The sequence below is a fragment of the Saccopteryx bilineata genome, chromosome 6 (assembly GCF_036850765.1).
Source record: "Saccopteryx bilineata isolate mSacBil1 chromosome 6, mSacBil1_pri_phased_curated, whole genome shotgun sequence".
NCBI classification, from domain to species: domain Eukaryota; kingdom Metazoa; phylum Chordata; class Mammalia; order Chiroptera; family Emballonuridae; genus Saccopteryx; species Saccopteryx bilineata.
Genome location: NC_089495.1, coordinates 36,458,730 through 36,473,612, shown reverse-complemented (window position 1 = coordinate 36,473,612; position 14,883 = coordinate 36,458,730). Strand labels below are relative to the sequence as shown.

Genomic DNA, 14,883 nt, shown 5'->3' with positions numbered 1-14,883 from the left:
TGGATATTTGCTTATAAAAAATAAAAATATTCATCATATCCCCAAATAGCATAATCAAGCAGCATGAGTTATCTGAACATATGCTGAATATCAAGATTTGTAGACACTTGTGTTCCTGGGGATGTTAAAATAGGCAATACAGATGAAAATCCCCCTCAAAGAGAAAACACACAGTAGGACCAAAAAAGTGAGATAAGATGGAAGAACAGGTTCAGAGGAAGATTTCAAGGTGTGCTCACTGATATTCGAGGGTGGGGTTTCGAGACTGAGCTCCTTGGCTATAAACATCCGTACTGCAGGACCAGAATCCCTCACCATGTGATCTCTCCCCAGGGTGTCTCTTTCCTGACTACACTACAGTCAGCCTAGAATACATGGCAGGAAAAAACTGGATTCCCGTGTCTAGAATAACTTGTCCAGTCCTGTTTATGCCTGACAGCCCACTCTCTAACTGGTTCCCTGACCGTTACACCCGGAAACTATACAGAGCTCCAGTGGTGACACCCTGGATCACAGAACTGTGTGAGGCCACACCACATGCTCTCATTGAACAAATTGGTGTCCTCACTTCCAGAAACAACATCAGGCCCCTAGACTCTCTAGCTCATCTTGACACTGAATCCCGTCCCCCAGGCTGAGCCCCCCAGGCTCACCAGGAATCAAATCTATTTGCCCCTAAACTGTTATCCAGTGACACTGGTTACCATAATCATATAGTTTAACTAACATTACATACATTGAAGAAATACTAAAGCAAAAAAGAAATAAACCCTCAAGCTAAATTTTTAGAAGGAGTTAAAAGAGACAGGTACTCAAAGCAAAAACAAAACTGAATCTTGAATCAGGTGTAAGATAACTGCAAAATGGGGAAAAGAATAATGATCTGCTGGATGTGAGGGCGATCTGGCTGCGACATCTGTCACCCCACTGATCGCCAGGGTTGATTCGGCTGATCTGGCTGGCTAGGCGGGTGTCCCCTTCCTCCCTCCCCGCTCCATGTGCGTCCCTCCCGAAGAAGCTGTGCGCTCTGTCGAAGAGGACGACCTTCCCTGCTAGAGAGGACCGTTCTTCGGTCAAAGGTATACGAGTAGCTACGCTCCCCTGCTAGAACTTCCAAACAAGTCTCAAGAACAATGATCTGGGAGGAGTCTATTTTCAGATTTTTTTTTTTGACAGACAGAGAAACAGATAGGAACAGACAGACATGAAGGGAGAGAGATGAGAAGCATCAATTCCTCCTTAGTTATTCATTGATTGCTTTTTCATATGTGCCTTGAACAGGGGGCTACAGCAGACTCAGTGACCCATTGCCCAAGCCAGCGACCTTGGGCTCAAGCCAGTGACCTTGGGTTTCAAGCCAGCGACCACTGGGTCATGTCTATGATCCCACGCTCAAGCCAGAGACCCCATGCTCAAGCTGGTGAGCCTGTGCTCAAGCCAAATGAGGCCACGCTCAAGCAGGCAACCTCAGGGTTTTGAACCTGGGTCCTCCACGTTCCAGTTCGATGCTCTATCCACTGCGCCACTGCCTTGTCAGGCTGTATTCAGATTACATTTTTCTTTTTTTTAGCAAGCGAGAGAAGGAGAGGGAGAGAGAGAGAGACAGAGAGAGAGAGAGACAGAGACAAGTTAGAGAGACAGGAAGGGAGAGAGATGAGAAGCATCAATTTTTTTTGCAGCACTTTAGTTGTTCATTGATTGCTTCTCATATGTGCCTTGATGGGGTGGGGGTGAGCTCCAGCTGAGCCAGTGAAGCCAGCGACCTTTGCGCTCATGCCAGGGACCATGGGGTCATGTCTATGATCCCAGGCTCAAGCCGGCAACCCTGCACTCAAGATGGTGAACATGTGCTCAAGCTGGAGACCTCAGGGTTTTGAATCTGGGTCTTCAGCATCCCAGGCCTATGCTCTGTCCACTGCTCCACCACCTGGTCAGGCCAGATTGCTTTACTTGGAAAAAACCAATATTGGAAAATTGAGACAATGAATTGAGAATGTGCTTTCTTTAGGAAAGATACAAAATTTAAATTACGGGACCCAACCTATCTAAAAGAAAGGACATGACAGGATAGAATCGAATGACAAAAACCAAAGATGGCAGAATGTACATGTGTTTGTGTTTTGTGTAAATACAAAAGGTCTATACATATAGGTACAACTTGTAGAGATTCTTTGCTTTAAATGATCTCTGGGTCAGTAGTCCAGAATTAATCATATTGGATAGTAGGCCTTCGCCTGCAATAAAAGCAAACTGCAGCCCCATGGGTGTGATTGCTGCCTTTTGTACACAAGGTGCATGCACGCACTCATGTGTGTGCACACCCTGTTCCTGGCAGAGACGTAAAGACAGTCACCAGTCATCACCTCTATAGGAGACTAGGGCCTAGCGCAAAAAAGAAACAATGTCACTTTACATCTTTTAGTAAAACGATTGAGACATTTTACTATGGACATAAATTATGTTTACTTTATATACTTGTAACTTTTTAAAACAAAATAACCAGTCAACTTTTAAGAATAAATCAAAAGGAAAAATTAAAGGCAGATGTGCTGTTAACGTGAAACATTTTAACACACAGGGGCCACGCAGGGATGGAATCAGGACGGTACATAGGATGTTCACTTCAAAGATCTGTAAATCAACAAAGGATCAACCTTAAGAGCCCTTCCAAATGATTTTATGAAATGCTAATTTGCCTGAGTTTCTACTAAGCACCCTATCAGTAATAGCCTTGAAGAAGTACAGGTGTCCAGTATCTTGGGACAGCTTCCGGATCCCTTCCCGACCAGACAGCGAGTTTCCGGATCCACCTGCCTACACCCAGCCCTCTCAGTCAACTCCATAAATATTTCCCAAGCACCTACTGTGTGCTGGGAAATTCACTATTTTAGAAACAAAATGGAATCTCTTCACCCCCTTGCTTATAAATCCTTTTACAGTTACTTCTCTCTGCCTGGCCCACATGAGGTATAGCTACATGTGGCCCTGTGCAGGGTCCCCTGGCTCCATCTCTGGCCCCTTCTAAGCACATTTTCCTAATGCTGTGGTTACACAGCTTTGTTCCTTGCAACTGACCCTTCTTCTGACCCCCTAATTGTCACTAAATGTCCTGTTTCAGGAAAGCCCTACATATCCTTCTGTGCCATTTGTCTGAGTTGCCTTAACTCCCACCAAGGGGCACACTCTTATCAACACCCTTCCACTTGCTCAGCAACTACCAACTAAACACTTCATTTGTTCATTTAACAAATCCTAAAGCAATTGTCCTGGCCAACCCCTGCCAGCAGAGAGGGATCTTTGACTCCAGCAGGGGAAACAAATGATAAAATAAATAAGATCCCCCCTGCATTAGACAGCAAGGAGGAAATAAGGGGGGGGGGTAAATAATGTATGAATGTGCAGTGTGACAGGAACGCCACTCCAGAGAGGAGCTCAGGAAGGCCTCGTGGAACTGAGCACCTGAAAAGATCAGGCTCAGGTTGAGAGGCTGGGGGAGTGCTGGGGAAGAAAGGCAAGGGGAGGCAGGTGCAAACCACAGCTGTGCTGGAGGAATAGAGGAGACACCTGAGGAGGAAGGCCTCAGCCGGGAGGGAGGGAGGGAAGGAGAACAGGTGAGGAGGGGTCCAGTGAGGGAAGCAGGGAGGAGGGCGTTGTTGTTGTTGTTGTTGTCACAGGCGTGGACAAGTAGAGAGCCCTGGCCAATCTCATTTTGAGAAGCAGGAAATTAATTTTCTTCTGGAAAGCAAGCAGGCCCATCTCAAAAGAAAAGATAGCCCTGTACTTTAAAAGTGCAAGGTCTAGCTGAATTCAAAGGTTTGAGCCTCTGCTGCGAGCCTACATAAGACATGCACCTGACTTGTGACTGACTTCCTGATCTCTGGATCCCTAGGAGAGACGCCAGACTCCCAGCGTTAGGGGCCTAAGGAACCCTGAACCCCTCTCTTCCCAGAAGCATTTCTCAGCCAGTGGCCTATTGATTGGTTGAGTGCAATGTGGACCAAACTTCAAACTCACCTGTCATACTTTTCTGGACACTACTACTTCCCTTTAGAAGTTTAGACCATTTTATTGCTCTTCTAGTGAGTATCACCAGATAGGTGGAAAAAAATTCTTCATAAGCTGCATAATCAAAATCTTCAGGCCTTTCAAAACCATACGGATCAATCCTACAATTAAAAAAAAAAAGAATAAAGTTCCGCACGCACTGCGACCTGTGGCACAGAGCAGCCAGGCCCTGCCCAGGGTCCTGTCCCACCCGTGGATCCCCGCGTGGAGCTGCGGGGGCCGGTCGGGGGCCGTGGCCGACCCGCCGATGGAAGGGGGAGCCCTGGACCCTCCCCGGGAGCAGAAAGGGTCGGCGGCCCGAGGTCAGCGGGGGCGCACCCCTACCTAGGGAGTCGCGAGCACCGGGCCCCTCCACCTCCGCATCGTCCCATCCCCGCACCCCTAAATCTGCACCGCCCCATCCCCGCATCGCCGAATCCTGCACCCCCAGGGTGGGCGAGGGGCGTCCCGGCCCCTGCGTGCCCACCTGGAGACTCGGTCCCGCGCCGCCAGTGCGCGCTCCGCGGGCTCCATGCAGAGGAGAGGGGATGGCCGCCCAGAGCCTCCCAGACCTCGGCGGGTGGGGGTGCCAAGTCCGCCTCCCGGGACCTTCCACCGCCACCGGCGCGGGGAGGCGGTGCTGGGGCGGGGCTGGGGCTGAGGGAGGGCTGCGGAGGGGGAAGGGCGGCGCTGGAGAGAGGAGAGGGGAGGGCAGGGCAGGGGGAGGCGGTGTTGGGGGAGGGGGAGGGGACGGTGAGCCGTGTGGGAATGCGGCGGGGCCCTGGCAGAGGGGGCCGAGGGGAGCGGAGAGCAGAGGGGGCCGAGGGGAGCGGAGAGCAGAGGGGGCCGAGGGGAGCGGAGAGGGAGGAAGGGGAGGGCGCGTGGGGGCCCAGGGCCGGGGGCCGCGGGCGCGGGGTTGCACCTGCTCCTGCGGCCCCGGTGGAGGGCGTAGTCGGAGGCTGCAGGAGCCGGGAGCCTGCGAGCGGTGGTAGACCTGCCCACCAGTCCTTCTCCAGGCCTGAAGGCAGGAGACGCTGGGAGCCAGGGAATGGGGCGACCGAGTGCAGGGTGGGTAGATGTGGAGCGGGACGGGTGGGGGACATGGGGAACAGGATGGGGGCGATGAGGCAGGATGGGGGATCCAGGGGTGGGGCGGCGGGCGCGGCGGGGGCGTCTGGGCCGCGAGAGCCCGAGGCCCCAGGCCCGCAGGGCTGGCTGAACCGACTGGCTGGCGGGGCGTCCCCTTAACCCCAGGCCTCTTACGCTTGAGTAAAGGTTGGAGGAGATAAATCCAGTTTGCATTTTTCCGAGATTCCTTCAAACCTCAGTGCCCAGCAGGTCCAAAGGTCAGAGTTCTAACTTGTGAGCCCTTTTTTATATGCTTTATGCAGAAAAAGCAAGTCTTTTTTTTCCTCTCTTCTTCAGCCTACCGTTCAGACGCAAGAACCTTGCCTTGTCCCTTCTTACCTTCCCCAACCCTCCTGCCTCGCTTCTCCCCCAAACCCCGACTGCAATGAGCTGGGCCTAGGAAAATTGCAACTTCCAGGAGCCACGGTGCAGTTAAGAACTGGCTGGCTGTGGCTATTACAACCCAGCAGATGCAGGGATATGCCGCGCCCTAGTAGGATTGCCATCTGGGATGACTGGGAGTTCACAGCTCAGGCATCTGTTCCACTCCCCAACTGGCAGAAGCTGGGGCTCCCTCCTCTGGCTGCCTCTTCCCTAATGCTGGTGTCCGGAATCTTGGGAACATGAGTCAACTCCCAGTACTGGCCGCAGATGAACAGGGTTATGATCACACAGCTTCATCCGCCTTTTACTTCTTGGGGAAAGCACCACCGAACAAAGGCAGTGTATCAGCCATTCCTCCCTTGATACTCCAGGACTGCACTGTTTTTGAATTGTATCTCCTTTGGTCCTGCTCACCATCACACTTGGATGTCAATACTATGGCATGCAAATCATGCCTACACTGCTTTTCCTGTCTGGTAGGCCAAAAATTTGCCTAAATAGTGTGTTTTGAATTTTGCATCAAAAATGTGGCAAGATAAAAAGGGGATTTAAGATACTTTAAGATTTAAAATTCTTTTGTAGCCTCAATCCTCCACATCTAAAGGATTTTTTTTTTTAATTTATTTTGGAACCTGACCTGTGGTGGCACAGGGCACGAGGCATTGACCTAGAGTACTGAGGTCATTGGTTCAAGGCATCAGGCTTGCCTGGTCAAGGCACATGCAAGAAGCAACTTGGAGGGCCTGACCTGTGGTGGCGCAGTGGGATAAAGCGTCGACCTGGAACACTGAGGTTGCCGGTTCGAAACCCTGGGCTTGCCTGGTCAAGGCACATATGGGAGTTGATGCTTCCTGCTCCTCCCCCTTCTCTCTCTCTCCCCTCTCTCTAAAAATCAATAAAAAAAAAAATAAAAAAAAAAAGAAGCAACTTGGAGCCTGACCAGATAGATGGTGGCACAGTGGATAGAGCGTGAGCCTGGGATGCTGAGGATCCAGGTTTAAAACCCCAAGGTCACTGGCTTGAGCTGAAGGTCACTGGCTTGAGCAAGGAGTCACTGGCTGGGCTGAAGCTCCCTGGTCGAGTCATGTATGAGAAAGCAATCAATGAACAACTAAGGTGCCCCAACTATGAGTTGATGCTTCTCATCTCTCTCCCTTCTTTTTTTTTTTTTTTTTAGAGATTTATTTTATTTTATTTATTTATTTATTTTTACAGAGGCAGAGATAGACAGGGACAGACAGACAGGAACAGAGAGAGATGAGAAGCATCAATCATCAGTTTCTCATTGCGTGTTGCGACTTCTTAGTTGTTCATTGATTGCTTTCTCACATGTGCCTTGACCGTGGGCCTTCAGCAGACTGAGTAACCCCTTGCTGGAGCCAGCGACCTTGGGTCCAAGCTGGCGAGCTCTTTGCTCAAGCCAGATGAGCCCGCGCGCGACCTCGGAGTCTCGAACCTGGGTACTTCCGCATCCCAGTCCGATGCTCTATCCACTGCGCCACCGCCTGGTCAGGCTCTCTCTCCCTTCTTGCCTGTCCTCTCTTGAGCATGTTCTCTCTCACTTAAAAAAAAAGAAAGAAACAACTATGAGCTGATGTTTCCAGCTCCTCCCCCTGCCTTTCTCTCTCTCTCCTAACATCAATAAATAAAAATCTTTAAAAATATATTTTTTAAAATTTAGTTTGGAGAGAGAAACATTGACTTGTTCCAGTCATTTATGCATGACCAAGAATTGAATCCATAACCTTGGTGTACCAGGATGATGCTCTAACCCAGTGTGCTACGCACCAGGGCACCAAGGATCTTTTTTTAAAAATAATGATCTCAGAACAGTAAGCAATCAGGCAAATCAGAAAGACACCTTCTCTGCAAATGTCATGTGACCACCTTCCTGTACCTGGAACCCACTCCACCATGGCCAGCCCATCTTTGAGGAAGTGTCTTTCTGGTACTCCAATGCTCTTTCTTTAGAAAGGTACTCATAAGCCACTGTATGTGTGGTAGGAAATGTTCTCTGCATTCCACTGCAAGTCTGACAGACTTCTGTGGACCAGGCTGGGCGCTTAACATTGTTTTTTTTAAAAAAATGTTCTATCTGAAGGCTAAACAAGGAGCCTGGAAAGTCAATTTGTGGAATACTAAGGTGACCAATCGTCCTCCTTTAGGGAGGACAGTCCTTCTTTTTTAAGTTTCATCCTCCCTCGAAAAGTGTCCTCCTACATGTCCTCCTTTTTGATATTGGAAGACTAATCTATAAATCAATCCATATTCGATTGATGCAGAGATGATCCATTGCATGTGATGTGATATATTTGTATCTAAATGAGTACTTTTTTCTTAAAATTATTAAAAATTAAATAGGCATATAAGCATAATTACAATATAAAATATTACAAGTGTTTTATTATGCATTTATCATATTATAGTATATTATTGTTGCAATGAATAGAATGTTTCTTTTTTTTAAATAGACTCATTTTCTTTTTTTCTTTTTTTTTCTTTTTTTCCAGAGACAGAGAGAGAGAGTCAGAGAGAGAGGGATAGGTAGGAACAGACAGACAGACAGGAATGGAGAGAGATGAGATGTTGCCACACCTTAGTTGTTCATTGATTGCTTTCTCATATGTGCCTTGACCATGGGCCTTCAGCAGACTGAGTAACCCCTTGCTCAAGCAAGTGACCTTGGGTCCAAGCAGGTGAGTTTGTTCAAACCAGATGAGCCCGCACTCAAGCTGGCAACCTCAGGGGTCTCGAACCTGGGTCCTCTGCATCCCAGTCCAACGCTCTATTCACTGCGCCACCACCTGGTCAGGCTAAAATGTTTCTTTTATTTATGATATTATTTTCTTCAATTTATTTTTAACCTCCTTTTCATTGTAAAAAAGTTGGTCACCTTCGGAATACACCTGCCCCTAAATTGGGAGCATTGGTCTGTCCATTTTCATACCTCTCCAAACCCTGGAAGACTATAGGAAACTTAGTGTTTGAGTCAGCATAACCCAAACACCAGTTCTGCCAACCTTTCTTGGGTGCTGGTTATAGGAAAATCCTTCAAGCTTTTGGCTCAGTTCACTGCATTTTGCTTTGGAAAGACGCAGTGTTGCCTCTTTCAAAAACCCCTGATCCATGCTCTGACTTCCTTGGCACATTCCCAACAATGATCCTTTCTTCTTCAGGCTCAAATCTGCAGATAGAGCAATTTATTTTACACAAACATGGGGACAGCCCCTCTGCCCACACTACTTTACCTGTTGGATCTTACAAAACAGAACAAACATAGTGAGTTCTCCCCATCCCCATCCTCTTGTTCTTGCCCTGTTTCCTTCTCTGGTAGTCTGCTACCAGTCCATGGGAATGACTCTCTGAACACTCCTCCAGCTCTGACCTTTCTATGGGGCTCAAACCCCATTTCCTACTTCCTGTCACCATTTCTACGTGCATGTCTGACATGTCTCTTGCACTCAGCATCTTATGCCCCCAAACTACCCAGCTTCCAGCCCTGTTGACACAGGCTCTGCTATTCCAGCCCCAGTGGCAGTCCTGACAGCCATTCCTTGCTCCTGCAAGGCCCCTCTTTTCCATAACCCCACCCCTTCTCCTGATGAGTATCAGGGTTCCAGCCTCACTCCCCTCCTACCCACTTCTTCACAAGCGCTTTGAAGAGCAGCCCTGGTCCTGCCACTCCGGTGCCCCGACAGGAAACACAAACCACAGGATACATGTCTTAAACTTGAGTGTGATGGCAGTACTCCAGGCCGAGGGTATTTTGGAGCCAAATAAAACTAGAGTGTGAGCATTCTATGTTGGAAGTAAGTTAGATAAGAGTGGGGCTGCTCTCCCGGAAGAGTGGAAGGAAAGATACACAGAGAAGTGTCCGGTGACCCGGGCAGACAAGAAGGCACCGCAGCCAGAGGGCAGGGAAGTTAGAAAGGCCTTCCAAAGTCAGGTGCTTCACGTCCACTGTTATCTGAGAGAAGATTCCTGGTTCAGAGGGCCCCACATCCCTCACATGCTTTGCAGGAAATCAATTTAGAGTTTTCCATGAAGACCTTTAAAGAAGAAAAACAGGTTTAGGGAGATGGCAGGTCCAAAGTCTTCTTGATCCCTGCTGTGCCTGGGTAATTTAAAGCTGTAGGAAGACTTGTGCAAACAAGGAGCATGATTGTACAGCAAGGAGATGGGTTTTGTGTATCGTTTATAAACCAGACTTTTACGGTTTGTTTTGCTTCCCTTGTTCTTTCATTCCTGATTTGAATGTAAGGTATTTTGTAGGCTCCGAGCACCACAGAAAACTTACAGTTTGGTTCCCGAGACAATTTTATGAGAGTGTTACCCATAAGCAAGATTTATTTTTGTAAGTTAAAAATGAATGCTTTAAAGAAAAATATTACGATGCATGATATTATGTGAGAACTGTAATAAAGTTTTGTACAAGATTCTCTAACTTGGGAGAAGGAGCAGTTAGTTACTTCTCTCCGGGCAGAGGAAGGAAGCCCCTCCCAAGTGTTCGTTGTTTGTCAAGTCTTTCTTTCATTTTATTTTTAATAATTGCTACGTTTATTATATTTTCTGTGAGAAGTAATTATTACCTGATATAAAAATGAAAAAAATAACTATGGTGGCATCATTATAAAGTTCATCCAGTTAGAGAGAAATTAGCTTCCCCTTCTGTGTCAAAATTAATTATTCCCTGCTCTTTTCTCTCCTTGGTCCTCATGTATCAGTCTTTTTGTTATTGTTTGTCTTTTTTTAAAAAATGTTTATTTCATTGATTTTAGAGAGCAGAAGGGAGAGAGCAGGAATGTGCCCTGACCGGGGATGGAGCCAGCAACCTTGAGCTCCGGGACAATGCTCTGAGCAACCAGCAACCGAGCTATCTGGCCAGGGCTGTTTGTCAAGTCCTGATGGCCGGTGGGAATCTGTACTGCAAAGACCTGGGAAGTGGGCCTCTACCCCAACCTGTGTCCCGACAGACAAGTCCTCGGAAAAGGCAGAAGGCTACCAGGGGAGGACAGGTATCGCGCTTTGCAGACACTGTGGTGGTCCCCGCCACCCTTTCCCTTTTTTTCTTCTTTTCATAATAGAACCCCCAAGTTTTAGCTCAGGCCACTGTATTAAAGTACTACATGCTGGGTGGCTTGGACAGAAGGCATTTATTTTCTCATAGTCTGGGAGACTGGAAGTCCGAAATCAAGGTGATGACAGGGTTGGTTTCTCCTGAGGCCTCTCTCCTTAGCTTACAAACAGCCATTTTCTCCCCGTGTCTTCATTCTTTTATTATTTTTTAAAGATTTTATTTATTCATTTGGGAGAGGATTGAGAGAGAGAAAGAAAGAGAGAGAGAGAGAGAGAGAGAGAGAGAGAGAAGGGAGACACAAGGGGGGAGGAGCAGGAAGCATCAACTCCCACACGCGCCTTGACCTGGCAAGCCCAGCAACCTCAGCATTCCAGGTCGATGCTTTATCCACTGTGCCACCACAGGTCTCTCCCTGTGTCTTCACATGGTCTTTCTTCTGTGCATGTCTGTGTCCCAATCACCTTTCCAAATAAGAACACCAGTCATATGGGATTAGGACCTGCCTTAATAACCTCATTTTAATTTAATCACCCTTTGAAAGGCCCTATCTCCAAATGCGGTCACATTAAAAAATATTACTTTTTTTTTCTTTTTTGTTTTTAGGATTGGCCAAAGCTTCATCTCGGCCGTGTGTGTATGTGTGTGTGTGTGTGTGATTGTCATATCTGTGATGATGAAGGATACCCTGTCTGGGGGAAAGGGTACTACAAACTACGTGGTTTAAATGTATAAATATTTCTACTGTTGAAAAATACCAGTGACTCTGGCTAGTTGGCTCAGTGGATAGAATGTCAGCCCAGTATATGAACTTCCCAGGTTCAATCCCTGGTCAAGGTACACATGAGAAGTGACCATCTGCTTCTTGCCCCCTATCTCTCCTCCTTCTCTCTTTTCCCCTCTTGAAACCAGTGGCTTGATTGGTTTGAGCGTCAGCCCGGATACTGAGATAGCTCAGTTGATTGGAATATCAGCCCCAGGCAAGGGTTGCCGGGTGGATCCCAGTTGGGGCACATGCAGGAAGTCTGTCTCTCTATTTCCTCTCTCTCACTTAAAATAAATAAATAAATAAAAAGGCCCTGGCCGGTTGTCTCAGTGGTCAAGCATCAGCCTGGCATGTGGATGTCCCAGGTTCAATTCCCGGCCAGGGCACACAGGAGAAGTGCCCATCTGCTTCTCCACCCTTCTCCCTCTTGCCCCTCCCCCCAATCTCTCTCTCCTCTCCTCCCCTCCTGAAGCCATGGCTTAATTGGAGCGAGTTGGCCCCGGGCACTGAAGGTGGCTCCATGGCCTCATCTCAAGTGCTAAAAAATGGCTTTGGGTGCAACAGAGCAAGGGGCCCCAGATGGCCAGAGCATTGCCCTCTACTGGGCTTGCTGGTGGATCCTGGTCAGAGAGCATGTGGGAGTCTGTCTCTGCCTCCCCTCCTCTCACTAAATTTAAAATAATAATAATAATAATGATGCTCTTAACTTTGGAACTTAAGACAAATAACATAAAGAAAAAAATGTCCCAAATTTGTAACATGAAAGTAACACAGAGAAACCCACTTCACTTACATCCAAAATGGAGCTGACAGTTTTAGTAAATAAAAACACACACACAGGGCACCCAGTATGGTCTTCGTGTATATCGGCCCTTCAGATTTGACCAGGATTTTGTATTTTAGATGTCAATCATTGCCCAAGGCAGACAAAACATGGTGACCCAGATTTCTTTACATAAGTGGTAAGGAGAGCTTTGTTTCCTTGAGAATTTTTTTAAGAGGCCATTTGTCAGGTAACACAAAAATGTCCTTTGTTTCTTGTTTTTTTTTTCTTTTGACATTTCTAACAATCTGAGCACTGACCTGCCTCTCTGTCACACTAGAAAAGTTGACAGTGCCCTCTGCCATGTATGCAAAGGTGGTCTCACACAGCTATTTAAACCGGATTTCAGGTGAAGAGGCATTGGGACTTACTCGGTTAGGAAGCAGTGACATCCAGGACACTTTAAGGCCACTGGGGAATGTTTTGAATACACAAAGGTAACATCAACAATCTTAAATAGGAACACAATCTTTAGAATATTAATTTTAAAATAAACATTTGAAGCTGGAATTAGGATCACGTCAAAATTGTATTTAAACAGAGGAGCACAAACTTCTAAGGGATTTCTATGCTCAATCAGTGGGTCAAATAATTTAAGTCAAAGCCACTGTGATTACTGTCAGGGTAAATGCAAATCTGAGAAATAAATTTTAATTAAAAAACTTCCCTAGTGCCAAGAAGGAGTGATAACTCCCATCTCCTCATCAGCATTTTCTTTAGACAACAACCCCGCACATGCTCTCTCCCTCTTTGGGATGCAGGTGAAACGCTCTAAAAGCTGAAGCAGTCCTGGCCGGTTGGCTCAGCGGTAGAGCATCGGCCTAGCGTGAGGAGGACCGGGGTTCGATTCCTGGCCAGAGCACATAGGAGAAGCGCCCATTTGCTTCTCCACCCCTCCGCCACGCCTTCCTCTCTGTCTCTCTCTTCCCCTCCCGCAGCCAAGGCTCCATTGGAGCAAAGATGGCCCGGGCGCTGGGGATGGCTCCTTGGCCTCTGCCTCAGGCGCTAGAGTGGCTCTGGTCACAACATGGCGACGCCCAGGATGGGCAGAGCATCGCCCCCTGGTGGGCAGAGCGTCGCCCCATAGTGGGCGTGCTGGGTGGATCCGGTCGGGCGCATGCGGGAGTCTGTCTGACTGTCTCTCCCTGTTTCCAGCTTCAGAAAAATGCAAAAAATAAAAATAATAAAAATAAATAAATAAAAGCTGAAGCAGTCTTTAAGTCAGGTTTGCTTCTCAGGATATTTCATGGGCATGCAGCTTTGTCTTTGAAACGTGAACATGGAAGAGGGTGGCCCTGTCGGGGGAACCTTAGCCCAGGAGCTTGTCTGCACTATGCAACTTCCTCTTGTCGAAAAGACAGGAGTTTCATTTCTGCTTTGGATAAAGATAACCGACATGTCCGTCCATTGTGGGTGATATCAGCTTGACGACACAAAAGGATGGGATTCTTTCCGTCTGCATCTCTTGCAGGCTCTCTGTGATGAACACCATGTCTGGCTTCATGCTCATTCAATAACACAACTGTTTCTTTCTCTCCCACCTTTCCAGAGACATTTTCTGGGCTAGAAGCAGATTGATTTGGTCATTACTTTTTTTTTTTAGGTGAGAGATGGGGAGATAGACTCTCACATGTGCCCTGTCAAGGATACACCTGTCTGGGGCTAATGCTTGAGTACTGAGCTATCTTTAGTGCCTGAGGCTGACCCACTTAGACCAATTGAGCTATCCTCAGCACCCAGGGCATGCTTGAACCAATCAAGCCACTGAATATGGGAGGGGAAGAGGGAGAGAAGGGGAGAGAACCAGATGGTTGCTTCTCCTGTGTGTCCAGATCGAGAATCAAACCCAAGATGTCCATACACAACACTGATGTTTTATCCACTGAGCCACTGGCCACTGACTCGAGGATTTTTAAAACTTCCCTAAAGTGATTCCCAGGGACAGCCACACTGGGAAGCACAGGCTCACACCATCCTGGGAAGCGATGCCTCTGCTTCCATCTGAAAGTGCTGAGTCCACTTTCTTTCTTGAAGTAAGTGCTGACTCCCAGACCTTTACCTCCAGTTCCTACCCCTTTTCTGAGCTCTAGTCCTGTCTTTTCAACAACCAGATGGACAATTCTACCAAAATGTCCAGAGGGCGCCTCCTACTCAACCCAGAGAAACTGAGCTCATCTCCCCGCAAACACTGTGTGCTCTTCTCATGGCTCCTACCTTGCTTTTTGGGCGTCACCAATCAATATACCTGACCAAGCCAGAAACCTGGGGGTCACTCCTCAGACATACATCGTTATGAAATTATAAATGCTACTGAAAGCTATTGAAATCATACGAATTGAGGCCAAAAGAACAGGTGATCCTCACCACTCTCTTATTCCCATTTTCCAGGGTCATCTGGTAGTTAGACTTTTGTGTATATTTTCTTCCAGAATTTCTATCCTTGCAGGGAATAGAACAGCACAAACATGTACACACACAGAGAAACATATGCACACACACATGCACTCTCTCTTTTTTTTTTTTTTGTATTTTTCTGAAGCTGGAAACGGGGAGAGACAGTCAGACAGACTCCCGCATGCGCCCGACCGGGATCCACCCGGCACGCCCACTACGGGCGACACTCTGCCCACCAGGGGGCGATGCTCTGCCCCTCCAGGGCGTCAC

At 47.7% G+C, this 14,883-nt stretch overlaps 1 protein-coding gene across 3 annotated transcripts in view; it reads right to left on the bottom strand.

Moving 5' to 3' along the window:
• Nucleotides 1-4,689, bottom strand: part of GRTP1 (growth hormone regulated TBC protein 1) — a 32,159-nt gene extending 27,470 nt beyond the window's left edge. For all 3 annotated transcript variants that reach the window (XM_066234801.1, XM_066234803.1, XM_066234802.1), the window contains exons 1-2: nt 4,532-4,689; nt 4,015-4,166 (exon numbers count right to left, since the gene is read on the bottom strand). In XM_066234801.1, the coding sequence (XP_066090898.1) occupies nt 4,015-4,166; nt 4,532-4,578 (199 nt within the window). In that variant the 5' untranslated portion in view covers nt 4,579-4,689. The remainder of the gene's footprint in view (nt 1-4,014; nt 4,167-4,531) is intronic.
• Between the last annotated feature and the right edge of the window lie 10,194 nt (nt 4,690-14,883).